Source organism: Dasypus novemcinctus, chromosome 5 (assembly GCF_030445035.2).
Source record: "Dasypus novemcinctus isolate mDasNov1 chromosome 5, mDasNov1.1.hap2, whole genome shotgun sequence".
Lineage (NCBI taxonomy): Eukaryota > Metazoa > Chordata > Mammalia > Cingulata > Dasypodidae > Dasypus > Dasypus novemcinctus.
The window spans coordinates 150,856,325-150,876,919 of NC_080677.1; the positions used below are offsets into that span (position 1 = coordinate 150,856,325).

Sequence of the window (20,595 nt, forward strand, 5' to 3'; positions counted from 1 at the left end):
TTCAATCTTCACTTTCTGAGGAACTGCCAAACTGTTTTCCACAACACCTGCACCATTTTACATTCCCAGCAACAGTGCATGAGCGTTCTTATTTCTTTGTATCCTCTCCAACATTTGTTTCCAATTCTATTAGTAGCCATTCTAGTGAGTGTGAAATGGTATCTTGTGGTTTTGATTTGCATTTCCCTAATGGCTAATGATGTTGCTTGTCTTTTCTGTGCTTTTTTGGCCATTTGTGTATCTTCTTTGGAGAAATGTCTATTTAAGACTTGGCCCATTTTTAAATTGACTTGTCTCTCTGTTGAGTTGTAGAATTTCTTACGTTTTGACTATTAAACCATTATTGGATATGTGGTTTCTAAATATTTTCTCCAGTGTTGTAGATTGTCTTTTTACTTTCACAATGAAGTCCTTTGATGCACAAGTGTTCAGTTTGGTGAAGTCCCGTTTATCAGTTTGTTCTTTTGTTGCTTGTGCAAGTATGTAAAGTCTAAGAAACTATTGCCTAACACTAGGTTCTAAAGATGCTTCCAAAAAAATTTTAAAAATAAAAATAAAAATGAAAAAAAGATGCTTCCTTATGTTTTCTTCTGTTTAGGTCTTTGGTCCATTTTTGAGTTGATTTTTGTAAATGGTGTGTGGTAGGGATCTACCTTTATTGTTTTGCATGTGCATATTCTGTTTTCCCAGCACTGTTTGTTGAAGAGATTATTCCTTCTAGTTTATTTCTGAACTCCCAATTCAATTCTATTGGTATATGTCTGTCCTTGTGCCAGTACCATGCTGGTTTTTTGTTTTTATTTTTAAAATTTTACCATGCTGTTTTTATTGCTGTAGCTTTGTAATAAGTGTTAAAATCGGGAAGTGTGAGTTCTCGAGCTTTGTTCTAATTTTTCAAGATGATTTTGGCTATTTGGAGCCCCTTACCCTTCCATATAGATTTGATGACTGGGTTTTCCATTTCTTCAGTGCAGGTCATTGGAATTTTGATTGGGGTTGCATTGAATCTGTAAATTTGAATAGAATTGACATCCTGACAATATTTAGTCTTCCAATCTATGAGCATGGAATATCCTTTCATTTATTTAGTTCTTTGATTTCTTTTAGCAGTGCTTTGTAGTAAAAAATAGTTTTTCATGTACAAGTTCTTTACTTCCTTGGTTACTTTTATTCCTAGATAGTTGATTTTTTAATTTGCTATTGTAAATGGTTCACGTTTTTTTAAACAAAAGCTTTAGGCCCTGCAATTGATCTTATTTCGTATTGTAAATATACATCCTTTGAGGCATGATACCTAAGGCCCCTTTATAAGACTTATTATCAATTTCTATTTGAGCTTGCTAAGTACTGTGACAACTTACTAAAGAAATCAGCCAAAGGGATGACTGAGAATGAAGTAGAAGACAAACTCACAAGCTTCATTACTGTTTTCAAATATATTGATGATAAGGACGTTTTTCAAAAGGTAAGTTGTGAATAGAAAAGCTTTATGTGTGTTTTAGTCAGCTTTGATTTACTTTTGTGCTTTAAATCCTCAGAAAGGGAGTAATCTTTAAAAACATCTTTTTTTTTTATAAATATAGTTCTACGCAAGAATGCTGGCAAAACGTTTAATTCATGGGTTATCTATGTCTATGGATTCTGAAGAAGCCATGATCAATAAATTAAAGGTAATGTAAGGCTTTGATCTAGAATGTCCCTTCCAGAAATTACTCCACTAGCGCATAAATAAGTTAATTGCAACATTGTGTGTAATAATAGGAAATAATTCACCAGTAGGAGACTGGTTAAACATACAGTGGTATATTCATATAGTAGCATATGCATATACTAAGTGAAAAGGACAAAATATATCATACATGGCAATCAGTATTAACTTTACAAAATATTTGTGTTACTTATGAATATACCTAAAATACTCCTTTTAAGTAGCAAGTTCCTGAAGTACAGTTGAATTTTTATTCATTTTTACATTATTTCAGCTTACACACTGATTCAATATAGTAACTGATTCATATTTATCCTGCGTTATTCAGTAGTTGAAAATTTTCCTGTGTATTGGACATTGAATATAATGTGCACTCCTTTTTTAAACATAACAAATATTGTATGTTTTACATTTTTAAAAGTAAAGTTAACAGAAATTAAAACCTTTTATGACCACATTATGACAGAAGTTTGAATAATTTCAAAGAATAGATTTCCTCATCACTCAATAGGTGGTATTAAAAATATGTCTAAGTGCTTTCCCTTTTTTTATTTTCCTCTAAATTGACTACTGGCTTTATTTTTACACTATCTATAAATCTTATAAGGTATCTTACATATAATAATGGAGTGTTTTGCTATGTTGAAATGAGGCATCTAGATTTATAGGAAAGTTTTTGGTTTAAAGCAGGGCTTCTTTTTATTTTTATTTTTTAAGGAGGTGCTGGGGATTGAACCCAGGTATACATGGGCAGCAGGCACTTAACCACTGAGCAGTGTCTGCTCCCATAAAGCAGGGCTTCTTAACCAGGGGCCCATGGGTCCCCAGGGGGTCCATGGAAAGATTTCAGGGGTCCTAGAGCTTAAATTGAAAATTCAAAAGACAACATTATTCTTGTGGGTATATATTGGGGTGGGTGTGATATATTTATTAATTCACAGTGTAGTGTGGACTTAGTAAGGAGTGTGTGGTTTCCCCCTGACTGGCAAAGGGGTCTGTAGAACAAAAAAGGTTAAGAACTCCTTGTTTTAGAGGGATATTTAATGTTTCATAAATATGTGTTTTCATTCATTTATTTAGTGCACCTAAAAAAGAAAGGAAATTTGAAAAGCTTTGAACAGTTGCTTTAGATTATGAATAATGTAGGCTTCAGATGTTGGCATGCAAACAAGGATATTTGACCAAAGACCTAGCAATAACAACCCAATTTTATTAATCAATATGGTTTATTCATTTTCTGTGTTTTCAAAACTACTTTTTTTACAGCAAGCTTGTGGTTATGAGTTTACCAGCAAGCTACATCGGATGTATACAGATATGAGTGTCAGTGCTGATCTCAACAATAAGTTCAACAATTTTATCAGAAATCAAGACACAGTAATAGAATTGGGAATTAGTTTTCAAATATATGTTCTACAGGTATGATATGTGTTTTATTGTGGGCATTTAATAATCACTTCAAATACTCTTTTATAAAGGATTAATGAATGGTTGCCTGAATACATTTCTTTTAATCAATGGATTGTGGCTTCCAGAGTTGCATGTTATATTGATTTGAAATAAAATGTGCTATGATAGTAATGCTGTTGGGTTTTGTCAAAACTTTGAGGGATGGGGGAAAGGGTGTTTTAGTTGCTTAAATTGTTTTTTAAACATTTACTTCCAAGTTAGATGTTGATTTATTTAATTTTTATTTCAATGTTCTTCTTGTAGGCTGGTGCATGGCCTCTTACTCAGGCTCCTTCATCTACGTTTGCAATTCCCCAGGAATTGGAAAAAAGTGTACAGATGGTAAGTTATGCAGGAAATGTATTAGAAGACCTAAGAAATGTTAATAATTATCTTTGTATTATAGCACTTTAAATATTTTTCCAAAGTCTTAAGGGCTCATGTGATTCAAGAATATATTTACAAATTATAGTCAGTCTGCTCACTGGGAAAAATGTAAATTATTGTAGTTACTAATATTAAGGTTGAAATGCTAAGGGTTTGTCAAAGCATTTCTCTTACTAGTAAGTCTATTATCTGTTCCTTAGCAGTTTTAAATTACAAAAATTTAGATATTAGAAGAGAGTTAGAACTCAACCCTTGAAAAATAGTTTTGTAATTCTCAACTTGAATTTTGAGCCATTTTATGCCTAACAATCATTATTTTTATTTCAGTTCTATAATTTAGGTAAATATGTGTTAATGTAAAATAATCTAGAAAAAATGGATTGAAGCTGAAAAAATCAAGTAAATTGCTTACCAAAAAGCTTTGAAGAGACTATAACTTTTTTTAAACAACTTTATTAGATATAGTTCCTATACTATACAGTTCACCCTTTTAGCATGTACAATTCACTTTTTTAGAACATTCACAGAGTTGAGTAACAATCATGGCAAATTACTTTGGATCCTTTTCAGTACCTCAAAAGAAACCCTTTATCCATTTGTAGTTAATCGCCATTTTTTCCCCAGTCCCCACACCCCTTCTAGCCCTAGATAATCTCTATTTTTTATCTCTGTAGATTTGCCTGTTCTGGACATTTTATGTAAACGGCATCACATAATAATGTGGTCTTTCGTGACTGACTTAATTCACTTAGCATGTCTTTGAGCTTTATCCATGTTATAATCTGTATCGGTACCTCATTCCATTTATTGCCGAATAATAAATATTCCATTGTATAGATAGACATAGCCATTCCTCTGTTAATGGACATTTGAGTTATTTCCACTTTTTTGGTAATATGAATAATGCTGCTATTAATGTTTATGTTCAAGTTTTTAAGTGGAAATGTTTTCATTTCTCCTTTAAGATTTACTTTATTTCTCCCCACCCCCTCACTGTTTGCATTTGCTGTGTGCTTGTCTTTTTTAGGAGGCACCAGGAACCAAACCCAGGACCTCCAATGTGGGAGGGAGGTGCCTAATTGCTTGAGCCACCTCCGCTCCCTGCTTTCTTGTGTCTCTCGTTATGTTTTCCTTGTGTCTCTTATTGCATCAGCTCACCGTGCCTGCCCATTATGTTAGCTCACTGACTTGCTTGTCCTTTAGGAGGCATTGGGAACTGAATCTGGGACATCTCTTGTGGTAGGCGGGGGCTCATTGCTTGAGTGACATCTGCCTAAGATTTATTATTTATTTCCACCTCCTCTCCCCCCACAGCTTGTTTGCTGTCTGCTCTCTGTGTCCATTCGCTGCGTGTTCTTCTGTGTCTGCTTGTCTCCCTTTGTTGCGTCATCTTGCTGTGCAGCTATCTGTGGGTGCAGGCCATCAGCTGTCTGCAGGGCACAGGCCATCAACTCTCTGTGGGGTGCGGGCAAGCCTGCCTTCACAAGGAGTCCCTGGGACGCAAACCCAGGGCCTCCCGTATGGTAGTTGAGCCACAGCTACTTCCCTCCCCATCATCTTTTAATAGAACTTTATTTGGGCAGTGCCTCAAGCTTGTGAACCAGTGGTTATGCATATATTTATATTTAAAATGAAAATTGATTTCTTTACACTCTGTCCTAGAGATCTTCACCAGGGGGTAGTTGAATGAACCTATATGAAGAAGAACATCCATTTGGGTGGGCGGAGAAGCAGCGCCCTCTTAGTGCAGTAGGCAGCACGTCAGTCTCATAATCTGGATGGGCAGAGTATGACTCAGGTTTTTGTAGATTTTGCAGAAAGTATAGATATGGTAGCAAGGTAAAGCATTTTGGTGTATTTCCGGTCAGGCAAGAGAGAGAAAATTGACCCCTCTCTTTTGACGGTCTTAAACTTATTTCTTCTTAAGCCTGCATCTTACTCAAGTTGAAATTAGGAGAGGGTTGGAACTGACAGAAAGTTTCCTTCTAACTTTTGTCCTTCTTCTCTATCTCCTTGAAATAATTATTTTCCAATAATTTTTAACTCCTAGAAGCTTTATTTATAAATGTATGATCATCAAATTCCAGTTCCCTCATTTTCAAATAGGAGTTTTGTTTCTCTCTCTGATTGCAAGAATATTTTTCTCTCCATTTGACTTTTCTATAACTACCAGTAGAGGGCGCTTGTCCTTATGTTTTGTTTTTTTTTCCCCCCTACTAAATCCACCTTTTCAATTACATAGGAATGAAAATCCATTTGTGTATTTAAAAGTGTACATTTGTCATGTATAAATTAATTCATCTTGACTTAATGATTTATAGTTTTTGCAACTTAATTTTAAATGTAGCTGGTTATCAAAAATTACTTCCATTTTACATATAAATATCTTACAACTGTGGAAATAAAGCAGTAATTAAAAGTAATATATTTCTTTTTTCTAAGTATATAGACATGAATAATATTAAAGAAATATTTAAAGTAGTATATATTGATGCAGCCCTTCAGGCGAAGAAGCTCATTGATTATGAATTTTTAATTTAAGGCACTTTGGGTTTTAATAAATGCCCTAAGATGGCATTTTAAAAATAATACGGCTATCTTTTAGTCATTATTATTTACCCTAATGTGAAAAGTCAGTCAACACGTATTTCTTACTAATATACTTTGTAAAAACAATTGTTTAGTTATATAGTTAAGTAAGGATTGTAAACTTTTGTCTTTGTAGTAGCAGATTAATTTATAATCCCTCTTGGATTATAGATTTTGTATCTATAGATATATGAGATGAGAGTCTTTTAAATAAGGGTTTCAGTTTAAGGATAAAGCAGTATTTTATTTTGGCATATCAATATCATTAATACAACATTACCGAACAATTCTAGTTGCTGGGAGTAGAAAGAGTTTAAACATGCCTTCAGAGCTCATAAGCTATGTAAAGCTCATTTTGCACTTTATAAAGTGTGCTTAAATTTTAAAAAAAATTCTTATTCTGTTGCTGTATATCCAATCTAACATTTCCTCTTTGAATCATATTCACATATATATTTCAGTGCTGTTAACAATACTACCACCCCATTATGTTGTATGTACTTTTTTCTTTTTTCCAGTTGTTTCTGAAAACAAGTTTTATTTAAATAAGAGTTTAAACACATTACAAAACATTAAAACTGAAGGGTGGGGAGAACCAAAAACCAGTTCTGATACTTCACATGGCACTGGGCAGCTGTTGCTAATAAAATGCAAGCTCTAGGGAAGCAGATGTGGCTCAACTGATTGGGCTCCCGTTTACCATATGAGAGGCCCTGAGTTCACATCCTAGGGCCTCCTTGTGAAGGCAGGCTGTCCCACGCCCGCGAACAGCTGGAACAGCAAGATGATGCAACAGAGGGAGACACACAGACACAGAAGAACGCACAGCAAAATGGACACAGAGCAGACAGCAAGCAAACGGCAAGGGGAGGGGGATAAATAATTAAAAAAAAAAAAAGCAAGCTCTACAGCTAGCTGCGTTAGATATATCAGTTTGAAATTTGTTCGCTTGTTAGAGTTTTAACTGATAGAAGGTTGGCCTCATATTCTGGTAGCTCTTCATTTGGACAACCTCAGCTAGGCTATTATACCTGGTCACCAAGAACCAAGACCTCGGTGGCATCACCTCACAGAGGGAAGGTGGCCTCTCTAAGCTTTGCTCACATGGTCAGCCTGGAGATGCCAGGAGCTCTTTCCTTTGTTCCAGAAGGCTCCCCTCTTGAGGTACTGCTGCTGTGGCTGCCTCACCCCATCTTTTCTCAGTTCCACGGAGGGCTGGTCAGGTGGTGACATTGTCTCAGAGCAGGGAATTCTGCAGGCAAGGAACAAAGAGCTTCTGGCCAAACAGAGCCTTCCATGATCTTGGGGCTCTGGGAGGGGCTGGAACACCACATTATTGCTTTGCTTCAGGCTGGACACTGCCAGGCGCTTACTGCTTGAGCTCTGTTTAAATGAGAGACTTCAAGACTAGACAGTATGGCTCTTTTCAGGATATTGCCTGAAGGAGTTACACTAGTCCAAGTTAAAAGCAGACCCCAAACGATTACATTATTTCTATAAGCTGTGAGGTTTTTAAGCTTGTGACAAGGGACAGAAGGGAAATTTTTTACTCATTGCAAGGAAGTCCTCACTTAAGGTTCAGTGAGCCACAAGCCCTTAAAACCCATAACCCTGGTTGTCCTGAGCCAGTTCAGTCTCTACAAGGAACTGACATATGTTCTTGTGCTGCTGGTCACCCTGTAGCTGAACCACTTGTCTGTATTCTGGTTGCTCAGTTACGGTTCCATTAGAGCAAATTTCTTCTTCAGCACCTGCACTAGTTTCTTTTTGTTGTCATCATCAGTGATCCCTTGGACAGTGGTGAGGATCTTCCTGCCATTTCTCTGTTGAATTCTATGGGTATAATCCTCAGTCCCAGCAGGAAGCAGGTCATCGCCCTTACTTACTTGCCTCAGCAAAGGCTTCAAAAGAGTGGAGGTTCTGGATAGCGGGCATGTGATAGGATTCCTTTTCCTCGGTGAAAATGGCCTCCAGAAGGTGGCAGCAGGAGAAGGCGGGCAGCTGATGGGGGGAAGTAAGGGGGCTCTAGGGGAAGGCTGCTGAGTCCTCAGGGCGGCTCAGACTAGGCCTGTCGTGGGTACTTTTAAGCTTGAATTTCTCTGTTTTGCTTTTGTCTGCAAACTCATGACAAATGTGCTATAGTAAAATGATGAGTTGTATAGTAGGCATTGAAATGTCTTGATGACCCAGGAGGATGTTAATTAATCAAAACTTAACTTCTGGAATCCCCTTATGAAATAATTTTGATTTGTTCTTTGTCAGGGCTAGAACCAGTCACAGCATTCTTAGTATTCCAGGTGCCTTTCATTTTCTGTTTATCATGTAAAGGGGTTGTTGCGTATGCTATCAGAGGATACTGTGATGCCATTAGAGGGAGAAACATGCTAAACAAATATCAGCTTCTCTGAACTAGAGAAACTGGAATAAACTGCTGAAAGAATGTACTGATTTCTCTTATTTGGAAGCTGTAAGATTTTATTGTAAGGAGTAGGATCAGTGCAGTGTTGATTGATTTATTTAAAGTTCTTTTAGAAAGTACAAAAGGTAAAGTTTGATGTATAATAAAAGCTTTAGATGTATTACATATGGCACAACAAGCTAAAATTATGTCCACAATTCTGAATTGTCACATGATATATTTGTATAATATTCAGTTTCATAATGAAGTTGAATTTTCATCTTTTTCAGATTTCAGTGTGGTTTTCCCACAGTATATTATATACTAGTTTTTTACAGAGATATGAACTCTCTATTTTTTGGACTAATATTCTCCAGTTATCCATTGAATCCAGGGAGTTTTTAAAATATCAAAGCTGTACTTTTAAAATGTTAAATTTAATTATTCACTATAATATCACTAAAAGAATAAATACCCTAAGAGAAGTACTCAGAAGCTTTGTTTGTGTTAGTGATTAACTGGATGTGGGAGTTAAATCATAGCTGTCACTTTATAGATGAGACACAGATATTAATCAACCTGTCACTTCAGCAAAGGTATATGCTAGGAAATAGGAGATTAGGATTGAAGGTATGAATTATATTTTCATGTTGAAATATATGTAATGGTGTCTTGGGTAATTTAATATTCTTAGCATCTAAATTAATTTCATCCAAAACTGATAAAGAATCACTATTTCATTTCTGAATTTATATGAAAAGTCAAATTTACATACATGTGGTTTATTGGCAAGAACAGTGGACAAGTGTGTCAGTGAAGATAGCTGGATTAATATTTGTATGAACTTGGTCAGGGTCTGCACAGATGTGCTTTCTCATCTGTAAAATGAGAACATATACCTTGATGCTATAAATGTCCTTTCTAACATGAACAGTGTTTTCACTTTTGCAAGCATGATGATAGCTAGGCACATTGTAATAACTGAAATATTTGATTTTTTTTTTAACAGTTCGAGTTATTTTACAGCCAGCATTTCAGTGGAAGGAAACTTACATGGTTACATTATCTTTGTACAGGTAAAATGCATTCAGTTATACGTGATTTAATGAAATTTACTTGATATCATTATTTAATAATTTAGAAAGAGATTTCTTATATCCTGATTATAGTTTTTAACCTTTCCTCTTCATCTACCTTCTTGATTCTGTTAATACTAATAATGACATAAAAGTATAGCACTTTATTTGTGTGTGTGTAGCCCTTTTTCCATCAAAAGAAAGAATGTCTGTGTCTTTCGGTCTTCAATTCTCGGTGTCATTTTTTTTCAGAGTGGTGATCCCTTGCCAGATGTATGTCATAAGCTCCACTGCAAAAATCTGTCTTTACAGTAGGAAATGTCCTTCTGTATGATCCTTAAATGAAAAGCTATCATCCATCTTCTGCATAGTCTTTATCTGTCCTTTAGTGCTGGTTTTGAAACTGCTGATGACTAGAAGCAACTTTTTAAAACTCTCTAAATAGAGATCTTAGTCTACCAGAAAAAAACAGTGCATGAGCTGGCAAGGGCCAGCTGTCTCCAAGAAGGGGTGGAGTAGAAGAGTACTTACTAGCTTAGTTAAAAGCTGCTCAATGTTACTGTTGAGTATGTGTCAATGTGATGTGTTCTAACAATTTTAAATGGGCAGCACTTTAATATTTCTAAGTTTCTCTCTTGCCCATAGCTTTGTCTTTTTTGTTTTATTTTTAGGAGGTACTGGGGAATGAACCTGGGACCTTGTACCAGGGAAGCAGGTGCTCAACCACTGAGCTATACCTGCTCCCCCATATTTTATTTTAATAGTATTTTATAATTATGTTACTTATACTATCACTGCTTTTTAATAAAAGTTCTCAAATTTAATATGGTTTATTGCATTTCTGTAGCAATCCACTTTTTATAGACTTAAGGAAATTTATGTAGAAACCATGATTGATGAGTCAGATAGTCAGATAACTGTTTAACTGTTCTAAGTATGCCACATATCCTTAGAAATTTCATGAAGATTATTAGGAGACTTAACCATTTAATTTTTATCTCTGGTACTATCATGAACTGAAATAGTAAATATTTTTCCCAAATAGGCCCAATTTCCAGTAGTGTCCAGTTTTGGAAATAACTTTAATCATATTTCAACATTTCCTTTTCTTCTTTCTGAAACAATGGAATAATACTACTTTCTGGAACAATAGAAGAATCGTACTTATTGACAAAAGGATTAACACCTGATTACTGTAGACGGTATCCTTGAAGACATTAGCTAAAGCAAACACCCAAATTTTCTCCACGTGTGCTAAGGCTATATTTTGAAAAAAGTGCATTGGATTACCTTCCCTTTGTACAAGGAGAGGGTATTTATGTTAATATTTCTTAGAAATGGCACAGAGAAATTAAAATCTAACCAGTTGCCATAACCTTTATTAGGAAATTCTTTCTATCCATTCACTTCAGAGAGATTTCATTTAACATCTTGGAATATGGTGGCTCATTATGTTAGTAATACATAAAATGACATAATTGCATTATTTGTACAAGTTTACCTTTATTGAGAAAGCTGGGTGTTTTAAATTGTTTGATGTTTTGTCAGATAAACACATTCATTGATATCCTTAAAAAGTGGTCCTTTATTTTTATTTTTTTAAAAGATTTATTTATTTCTCTCCCCATCCTCCCCACCCCCCACCCAGGTTGTCTGTTTCTGTATTTATTTGCTGCATCTTCTTCTTTGTCCGCTTCTGTTGTCAGCAGCACAGGAATCTGTGTTTCTTTTTGTTGCATCATCTTGTTGTGTCAGCTCTCCTTGTGGGCAGTGTCATTCTTAGGCAGGCTGTATTTTTTTTGCACTGGGTGGCTCTCCTTATGGGGCGCACTCCTTGCACGTGGGGCTCCCCTATGCAGGGACACCCCTGCGTGGCACGGCACTTCTTGCACACATCAGCACTGCACATGGGCCAGCTCCACATGGGTCAAGGAAGCCCTGGGTTTGAACCGTGGACCTCTCGTGTGGTAGACGAATGCCCTAACCACTGGGCCAAGTCTGCTTCCCAATAAGTGGTCCTTTAGATGACTTTTTATTTTATATATTTTGTCAGTGCTTTCTACTCTCATGTAATAAATAGTTGATTTTTTTTTTTAAGATTTTTTTTTCTCTCTCCCCCCACGCCCCTCAGTTGTCTGCTTTCTGTGTTCATCCGCTGTGTGTTCTGCATCTGCTTGTTCTCTTGTCAGCAGCACCCGGAATCTGTCTCTGTTGCGTCATCTTGCTGTGTCAGCTCTCGGTGTGTGCAGCGCCATTCCTGGGCAAGCTGCACTTTTTTCTCACTGGGCGGCTCTCCTTACGGGGCGCATTCCTTGCGTGTGGGACTCCCCTACGCGGGGGACACCCCTGCGTGGCACGGCACTCCTTGCGCGCATCAGCACTGCACATGGGCCAGCTTCACATGGGTCAAGGAGGCCCGGGATTTGAACCTTGGACCTCCCATGTGGTAGGCAGACGCCCTATCCATTGGGCCAAATCTGCTTTCTGATACAGTTGATTTTATTAAAAAATTTTGTTGTTTTCTAAGAATGTTGATATATTCTAATGTAGTTGAATTCAGTTTGCTTCTCCTTCCTCTGAATTTCTATCTTGGTTAATTTAAATTATGTTGGTTATTCTCATTACATCAGAAATAATCTATTTCCTAAACTAATTTTAATGAAGGCCTTACTTTTAGTATTCAGCAACTAGCTTTCTACAGAAAGAGGCAGTACATAATTTTCACATTGGAATTTGGCCTGAAAACTATCACCAGTAACACCTAAATAGGAAAGATAACTTTTTTTCTCTTTCTGAACTAAACTAATTACCATGCTGGTGCACAGTAACTGAATTTTTGAAACTCTGGTTTGCTTTGTCTTATTTTAGTTATCTACATATGTGTTTTAATTTAAGTCAAATAGTTTCTTCCTTTGGAAAAGAGATGTTAATGCTGTATATTCATTTCTTTTTGTGATCACTGAAGCCACTTTGAAAAAGCCTGTTGGGTAGAGTTTTTTGTTTGGATATTTTTTCCTCCATTTATTCATTTAAGAAAAGATTTTCAATCACCCTCTGTATTTAAGACATTTATCTGGTATGCCCACTTTTGGCATAAGGCTTAAGGGCCTCTTTAAAACATTGGTTCTGATCCCAGACTAATCATGCAGTATTCTTTTTCTTGAGAACCCTCATCACTTGTACTTACACATATTATCAAAATTACTCTTTCCTGGTCCATTTTCACACTCCCAGGTTATTGAAAACACAAGATACGGTTTCATTTTTACGTAGGATAAGCCAATAGTCTGTACAAACAGTTGGAGATAGGGTATAAAGTGGTATTTGGAGGGATTTAGAATCAGAGTTAAGGTATTAGCTCACCACTTACTAGTCATGTAACCTTGAGCAAGTTACTTATTAACTCTTCTGTGCCTGTATGCTTATCTGTACCTTTATAAAATTCTTTCATCATCTCAGAGAATACCTTTTGGTTCCCAAGTACTTCAGAATGCTAGGTATACAGAGATAAAATGCAGAGCCCCAGCCCTCAAAAAAGTCACATCTAGTATGAGGACAGACAAGTAAATAATATAGTTCAGTGTTTTGAATGTTGTGATTGACAGGCAAGTCCTCAGGGTATTATGTTCCCACATGGAATGATGGTGGCAGGAATCACAGGGTAGGTGGTATTGGTGAGAGAATGCTTCTAGGAAGTTAGATAAACTGGGTTTTCAAGGATGACTAGAACTTAACCAAGAGTGGCAAAGAAGCATGTTGACAGTTTGTTACCAATGAGGTAAGAATTTAATTAAGGTGTCTGTCACACAGACTGAGTGAAATTCCACTGGATTTATGGGTAGAGCTTAAGATAGAATTGCACTGGGGAAAAAACTTGAAGAAATATAAACAGGTTTTATTTGTGGCAGAGCAAGAAGTTGAAGGAATCTCAGGTCATATGCCGAGAAAAAGGTTGAGAAATGATGAACTCAGTGGGGCTGATAACACACGACAGCTAACAAAGACAGAATGAACATGGTGTAGATTAGGTTAGCACTTAATGGACTGTAAATCGTTATGTAAGTGTTGGTATTAATTGCTTGCCAAAATGAAAGTAGCACCATGTTGGTGCTACTTTTTAGGTAATGTTTCTTTTACCATTGACTGGATTCATCTCATTGTTCCTTTCAGGTACTTCATTAATATGGGGAAGAATCTTAATATTGACTAATGTCCAGTTTATATTATGATTTCCCTAATCATGTCACAGATGATGTTTATAGCTATTTTTAATGAAGTCAATTCATTTGGTTATGTCCTTCCTTCCTGACCTCAGTCAATGCCTCCACCACCCCAAGCCTCTCTGACAAACTTTTTTCCCATATATATATATAAGTTTTATTAGAGAAGTTGTGGGTTTACAGAAAAATCATGCATGAAATACTGGGTTCTCATATACCTCCATATTATTAACATCTTGCACTGGTGTGGTACATATAATAGAATTGATGAAGCACGTTTTTATCAGTCTATGGTCTGTATGGTTCACATTTTTGTTGTATGGATTTTTGAAAAAAATTTTTATTCCAGTAACATATATGCAACCTAAAATTTCCCCTTTTAATCACATTCAAATATGTCATTCAGTGCTGTTAATTATGTTCTCAATTTTGCATTACCATCACCACCATCCATTACCAAAACTTTGTCAACCCAAATAGAAACTCAGTACATTTTTAGCATTAACTCTCTATTCCCCACCCCAATCCATCCCCTGATAAACTATATTCTAGATTCTGACTCTGAGTTCACTTATTTTAATTACTTCATAGTAGTGAGATCATGCAGTATTTGTTCTTTTGTGTCTGGCTTGTTTCACTCAACATGATATCTTCAAGATTCATCCATGTTCTTGTATATATCAACTTCATTTTTGTGGCTAAATACTATTCCATTGAATGTGTATATACCATATTTTGTTTACCCATTCATCATTTGGTGGATATTAGGGTTGCTTCCATCTTTTGATGATTCTGAAGAATGCCGGTATGAAAACTGATGTGCAAATATCTGAGTCCTTTCAATTCCTTTGGGTATATACCTAGAAGTGGGATTGCTGGATCATATGGTAATTCCATACTTAACTTTTTGATAACGGCCAAACTGTCTTCCACATTGGCTAATGATAGTAAGGGTCTTTTCATATGCTTATTGGCCATTTGTGCCTCTTCTTTGGAGAAATATCTACTCATATCTTTCGCCCAATTTTAGTTGGTTTGTTTGTCTTTTTGATGTTGAGTTGACGAATTTCTTTATATAAAATTCTGGCTGTTTTAAACATTTATCAAATATGTGATGTCCAACTATTTTCTCCCATTGTATAGATTGTTGTTTTACTTTCATGGTGAAGTCCTGTGAGATGCAAAAGTTTTAACGTTTTCTCTGTTCCTATATCCTTCTGTTTCCCCCCTTTATGCCCCACATTAGCTCTTTATATTTTGCATGTCCATTATCAGGAATATGCCTTTTTCTTTTTCAATTGTATTCTGACTCTTATAGGTATTAAAGAGTTACATGTTGGGGATGCAGTACTACTGGGTTTTGCATTTATCTTTTTAATTACCTTTACTGCAAATCTACATTTCTTCACACTATTCCAAGCCACTCTCTCCTGTCTTTTCCTTTCAACCTGCAGAATTCCCTTTAGTAATTCTTGCAGGGCAGGTCTTTTGTTGATGAACCCTCTCTGTTTCTGTTATGAATATTTTAAACTCTCCCTCATTTTTAAATGAAAATTATTTCTTTTTATTCCCCCTCCCCCACTCCCTCATCTGTCAGCTTGTCTTCTCGTCTTCTTTAGGAGGACTGGGAACCAAACCTGGATCATCCCATGTGGAGGCAAATGCCCAACTGCTTGAGCCACTTCCACTCCCTGCTGGTTGCGACCTCTGCTCGTTCTGACATCTTTTACTGGTTGTGGCATCTGCTTCTCTTCTTTAGGAGGCACCAGGAACTGAACCTGGGACTTCTCATGTGGGAGGCAGGTTCCTAATTGCTTGAGCCATATCCGCTCCCTCCCTCATTTTTGAAGGACAGTTTGCTGGATTAAGAATTTTTGGTCAGCAGTTTTTCTCTTTCAGTACCTTAAATTTATCATACCACACTGCCTTCTCTCCAACATGGTTTCTGATGAGAAATCAATTCTTAGCCTTTTGAGGATCTCTTTTATGTGACTAAATGCTTTTCTCTTGCTGTTTTCAGAATTCCCACTTTACCTTTGGCCTTTGACATTCTGATCAGTATGTGTCTCTGAACAGGTCTATTAGGGTTTATTCTGTTTAGAGTATGTTGTGCTTTTTGGATGTGTATATTTGTATCTTTAATAAGAATTGGGAAATTTTCAACCATTATTTCCTCAGTTATTCTTTCTTCCCCTTTTCCGTTCTCTTCTCTTTCTGGGATACCCATAATGTATATATTTGTATGCTTCATGCTGTCACTCAGATTCCTGAGACACTGCTTAATTTTTTCTATTTTTTATCTGTTCTTTTGTCTGCACGATTTTGATTGTTCTGTCTTCTAGTTAACTGACTCCTTCTGCCTTTTCAAATCTGCTGTTGAATGCCTCTAGAATTTTAATCTCCATTATTGTACCTTCCCGTGATTTGAGTTATGTTCCTTTTTAAACTTTCTAAATCTTTATGCTCATACATTGTCTTTTTTTTTCTTCTTTTTTTTTTTTTTTTGAGGGGGGTCTGGGTTTTTTTAATTTTTTTTTTTTAGATAAATAGATCACATAAAACATTACAATAAAAAAACATAAGAAGGTTCCCATGTACCCCACTTCCACCCCCCCACATTGTCTTCTTATATCCTTTAGTTCTTTTTTAAAAATTTTAAAAATTAATACATCACAAGGAATGTTACAGTAAAAAACATAAAAAAACAAAAAACATAAGAGGTTCCCATATAACCCACTGCCCACTCCCCACCACATCATTTTTGTAAATTGTATTTTTTTGAAGATATATACATTACAAAGAAAACTGTTAAACTAAAAAATATAAGAGGCTCCTGTATACCCCCCACCCCCCCCACCCCACTCCTCCCACACCAACAACCTCCCTCACTTTTAGTTCTATATCCATATTTTCCTTCATTTTGAATTGATTCAGGAGATTTGTTTGAACTTCTTTAATTAGTTGTTCCAAATTCTCTGTCTCCTCTGAAGTTTTAATTTGTTCCCTTGACTGAGCCATGTCTTTCTGCTTCTTGATATGACTTGTAATTTTTGCTGATGTCTGTGCATCTTATTACTTTGATGAGTTAACTCTGAAGGTCAGTGTCTGGACTGGTCAGACTTGTATGGAAATCTCCTACCTGATACTGGAGATGATTTTTCTTTTTCTTTGGCTCAACATTTGTGGAATCTTCTCCAGTCTTTATCTTCCTCCAGAGTTTTAAGTAAATGGGATTTGTCTTTTTATTAGTTGATTCTGAGGAGAGACTTCCAGAGGATGGAGTGTTCCCTCCAGTTCAATTTTTTGGAAGAGTTTGAGCAGTATTGGTATTAATTTTTTTTGGAATGTTTGGTAAAATTCCCTTACGATGCCATCTGGTCCTGGGCTTTTCATTGGTGGAGGTTTTTGATGACTGATTCAATCTTTTACTAGTTATTGGTTTGTTAAAATCTCTTTTTCTTGAGTGAGCATATGTTGTTTGTGTCTTTCTAGGAATTTGTCCATTTCATCTAGGAGAGGAGTTTCCCAAGTCAATCTTTACCAGCTGATAGCAGGCCAGGGACCCACAAAGGGAGTGCTAAAAACTGCCCTGAGGAGGGGCTGAGGGAGGGGCCAGGAAGGGTGCCAGGAGCTTCTTCCACAGCTCTCCAAAGCTGTGCTTTCTTGACATGGCATCTGCTCAGGAAATGCATCCTTTCAGTGGTCCTCTGTGGCCTTTGTCCAAATGAGTTGGAACAGTGGCTGCTTTCTGCACTAGGACCCCCACAATCCAAATTCACTCATCAAAGCTATGATCCTTGATTGGATTGCATCCTTCCTTTATTTGATTATGTCCCTTTCTGACTCCAGGGGCTGGATCCCCCTGCTTTGTGCTGTGAGAGTGGGGGTTGTGTGATGGTAACCGCTGTGTGGTTCACTGGCATTTACTGAATTACCTACCTCTTCCTCCCTCTCTTCCCTGGATGCTGCACAGTGTTCTGCTGGACTCGAGTTTCAAATTAGTTGATTCAGAAAGTTCCTGCCTGCTTTTTTTTTTCTTTTTTAAAATTTTATTGAAATGTATCGTTCATACATGAACATATATAAACAATAAATAGTAAAAGTTGTGAACTTACAAAATAAACAGGCATAACATCATACAGGGTTCCCATACATCACCCCACCACCAATACCTTGCATTGTTGTGAAACATTTGTTACATAGTTTTTTTGGTTGTTTTTTTTTTTTTTTAATATATTTTTAATTTATTTATAAAAGGTGCTCGGCTTACATAAAAAGTTACATAAAAAAATATAAGGGATTCCCATATGGCCCACTCCCCACACCTCCAACTTTTCCCCACACTAACGACTTCTTTCATTAGTGTGGTCTGCCTGTTTAATAGTTGTTCTGATAGAGGGACTGATTCCCAGAGCATCCTACTTCAGCATCTTCCCACAATTCCTCTATATAATTTTTTTTCATTAGAAAAGTTGTAGGGCTACAGAAAAATTATGCAGAAAAGACAGTGTTCCCATATTAGTGTGCCCTCCCCCATCAGTAACACTTCGTATTAGTAGTACCTTTGTTACAATTGATGAAAGAGTATTATTGTGCTTTTACTACCAACTGTAGTCCATCGTTTCTACATCAAGGCTCACCACCTGTGTTGTACAGTCTGACATACTCTTTTTTAAAAGCTCAGGCCAGTAATCTTACAGAATATTCTGAATTTGTCATATTGTATACTTGTGATATGTTTTTCTTATTGTTCTTTATTCCCTGTACTTTCTCATAAGTGATTATATTTAAATAAAATATTGTTGGCAAGCGTGCTTCTTAGGTTGTCCTTTTTACTTCATATTGCATTGTATCAAGAGGCTGATGATGTCAGGTTCTTCTATTAGAGGCTGCTAAATTTGGTTACTTGATTAAAGTGGTAGCCTTCAGTTAATTCCTTTAAAAGAACACTCTCTCCCCTTTTCAATCAGCAGGTGATCTTAGAAGTGGTACTTCCATTCCATATGTATACCCCTCTCTACAAACAATCTTACCTAATGGTTTCAGTAGCCATTGATGATTCTTAAGAGTTTGTCAGCCTCTTCTCTAGGTTAAGTTACTCTTTCTGTCATTTTCCTTTTCTGTTTACAGGGCAGTAAATGAAATGAATTGACCAAATTTGAGGTTTCTTTTCCTACCCCACATGTTCCTCCACGACTTCCCAGTCTTTTCAGCTGGAAGCTAAGTGTAGAAAGAATTGTACTTATAAAAATGGGAAGAGGCCCTTGTATTCCTGAGCCCTGATAATTTATTAGAAAATAGCAGTAAAAAGACATAATGAAAAATTAACTAGTTTTTCTGTTTTTAAAAGTTGTAAAATGAACTTAATCATAAGTAAATGGTACTTTGAACCCCTTTCTTACATTGTTTCTAAATGTTCTTTGGGGTTCTGTCAGTTGTAGAAGATTATTTAGTGTGTCAGAGGACTCATCCAGTCTCTAAAACCATGTCAGTATATTATACCACTAGAGACAAGGTGATTAGGTCAGAAGAGCTGGCTGGTGGCCCCACTTAGTTACCTGTTCTGGCATATGGTTAAGCAGTCGTTGCACAAATTATATAATGCTAATTATGTGATATTTTGTTTTTTTACCATGTTTCCCAGGCTTCAATGTTAAGAGACGAAAGCCCTAAAGTATTCTTTTACTAACTGTTAGTACACTCCTCATGACAATTCTATACTTAAGCCCTTTGTGTGAATCGGATATTTCAATTAATATATTAATTCTCCTTTTACAAGATTTCAGAGATTGGGAATTTTTTTCCTATCCAAATAATTTTGAAAACTATTTCTGAATATCACATTTTCTGTTGGTTAATATGAAATACAGCAAAACATAATTGATAGTAATGATTATGGAAATTAGTATGTAGATCTGTGAATACTAAAATGTCAAATTGACATATCCTTTTAAATCTTTTATTACATAATAAATAAAAGAAGCACAAAATCTTGATCAAAGTTCCTAATTACCACTAGCAGGAAAAACGGGCCCTCTAGGATACATTCATATGAAATGCAGCTCTCTTGAATTAAAATCAGATCTCATACTGGTTTAAATATCAAATAATGCAGTGTTTTTATGTATTTCTGTGTTTCATTATAATCACTAGACTACCTTATGCTTTAGGAAGCAGTTCTTTGACATATATCATTTATTTTTAAAAGTTGATCAGTTGGAGACTACAGAGTGTATATGTTAATATCATGTTGGTATTTCCCCAGGATATTGCAGAACTGTAGTATGCTACAACCAATTGTGTATCTATCTATCTATCTATCTATCTATCTATCTATATTTTTAAAAGGAGGTACCAGGGGTTGAACCCAGGAACTTGTACATGGGAAGCAGGTGCTCTGCTCTACCAATGAGCTACAGCCACTTCCCAATAAAAGCTGATTTTTTTTTCATTTTGCTTGTTTTGTTTGTAGAAAGTATGGGGGATTGAACTCGGGACTGCGTACATGGGAAGCAGGCACTCAACCACTTGAGCTACATCTGCTCCTTGCCATTGTTATCTTTATAGATCTCAGGGTACTTTAGAGTTCAGGACATTTTTAGTCTATTAGCTATTCCAGCAAAATAATGGATCTGCCTATTTGTCTCTCCTTCCATTCCTTTTTCCATTAGAAAATTACTGGGAAGGAAAATGTTATTTAAGAGACAAAATAGCATTGTTAATTTTGGGCAGAAATTCCAGTTTAGACAGTGCTACAAGAGAAACATT

At 36.1% G+C, this 20,595-nt stretch overlaps 1 protein-coding gene across 6 annotated transcripts in view; it reads left to right on the forward strand.

Moving 5' to 3' along the window:
- CUL2 (cullin 2) overlaps positions 1-20,595 on the forward strand; it is a 98,510-nt gene that overhangs the window by 70,891 nt on the left and 7,024 nt on the right. For all 6 annotated transcript variants that reach the window (XM_012518654.3, XM_023583974.2, XM_058297686.1 and 3 more), the window contains 5 exons: positions 1,337-1,465; positions 1,584-1,670; positions 2,975-3,127; positions 3,422-3,499; positions 9,541-9,607. In XM_012518654.3, the coding sequence (XP_012374108.1) occupies positions 1,337-1,465; positions 1,584-1,670; positions 2,975-3,127; positions 3,422-3,499; positions 9,541-9,607 (514 nt within the window). The remainder of the gene's footprint in view (positions 1-1,336; positions 1,466-1,583; positions 1,671-2,974; positions 3,128-3,421; positions 3,500-9,540; positions 9,608-20,595) is intronic.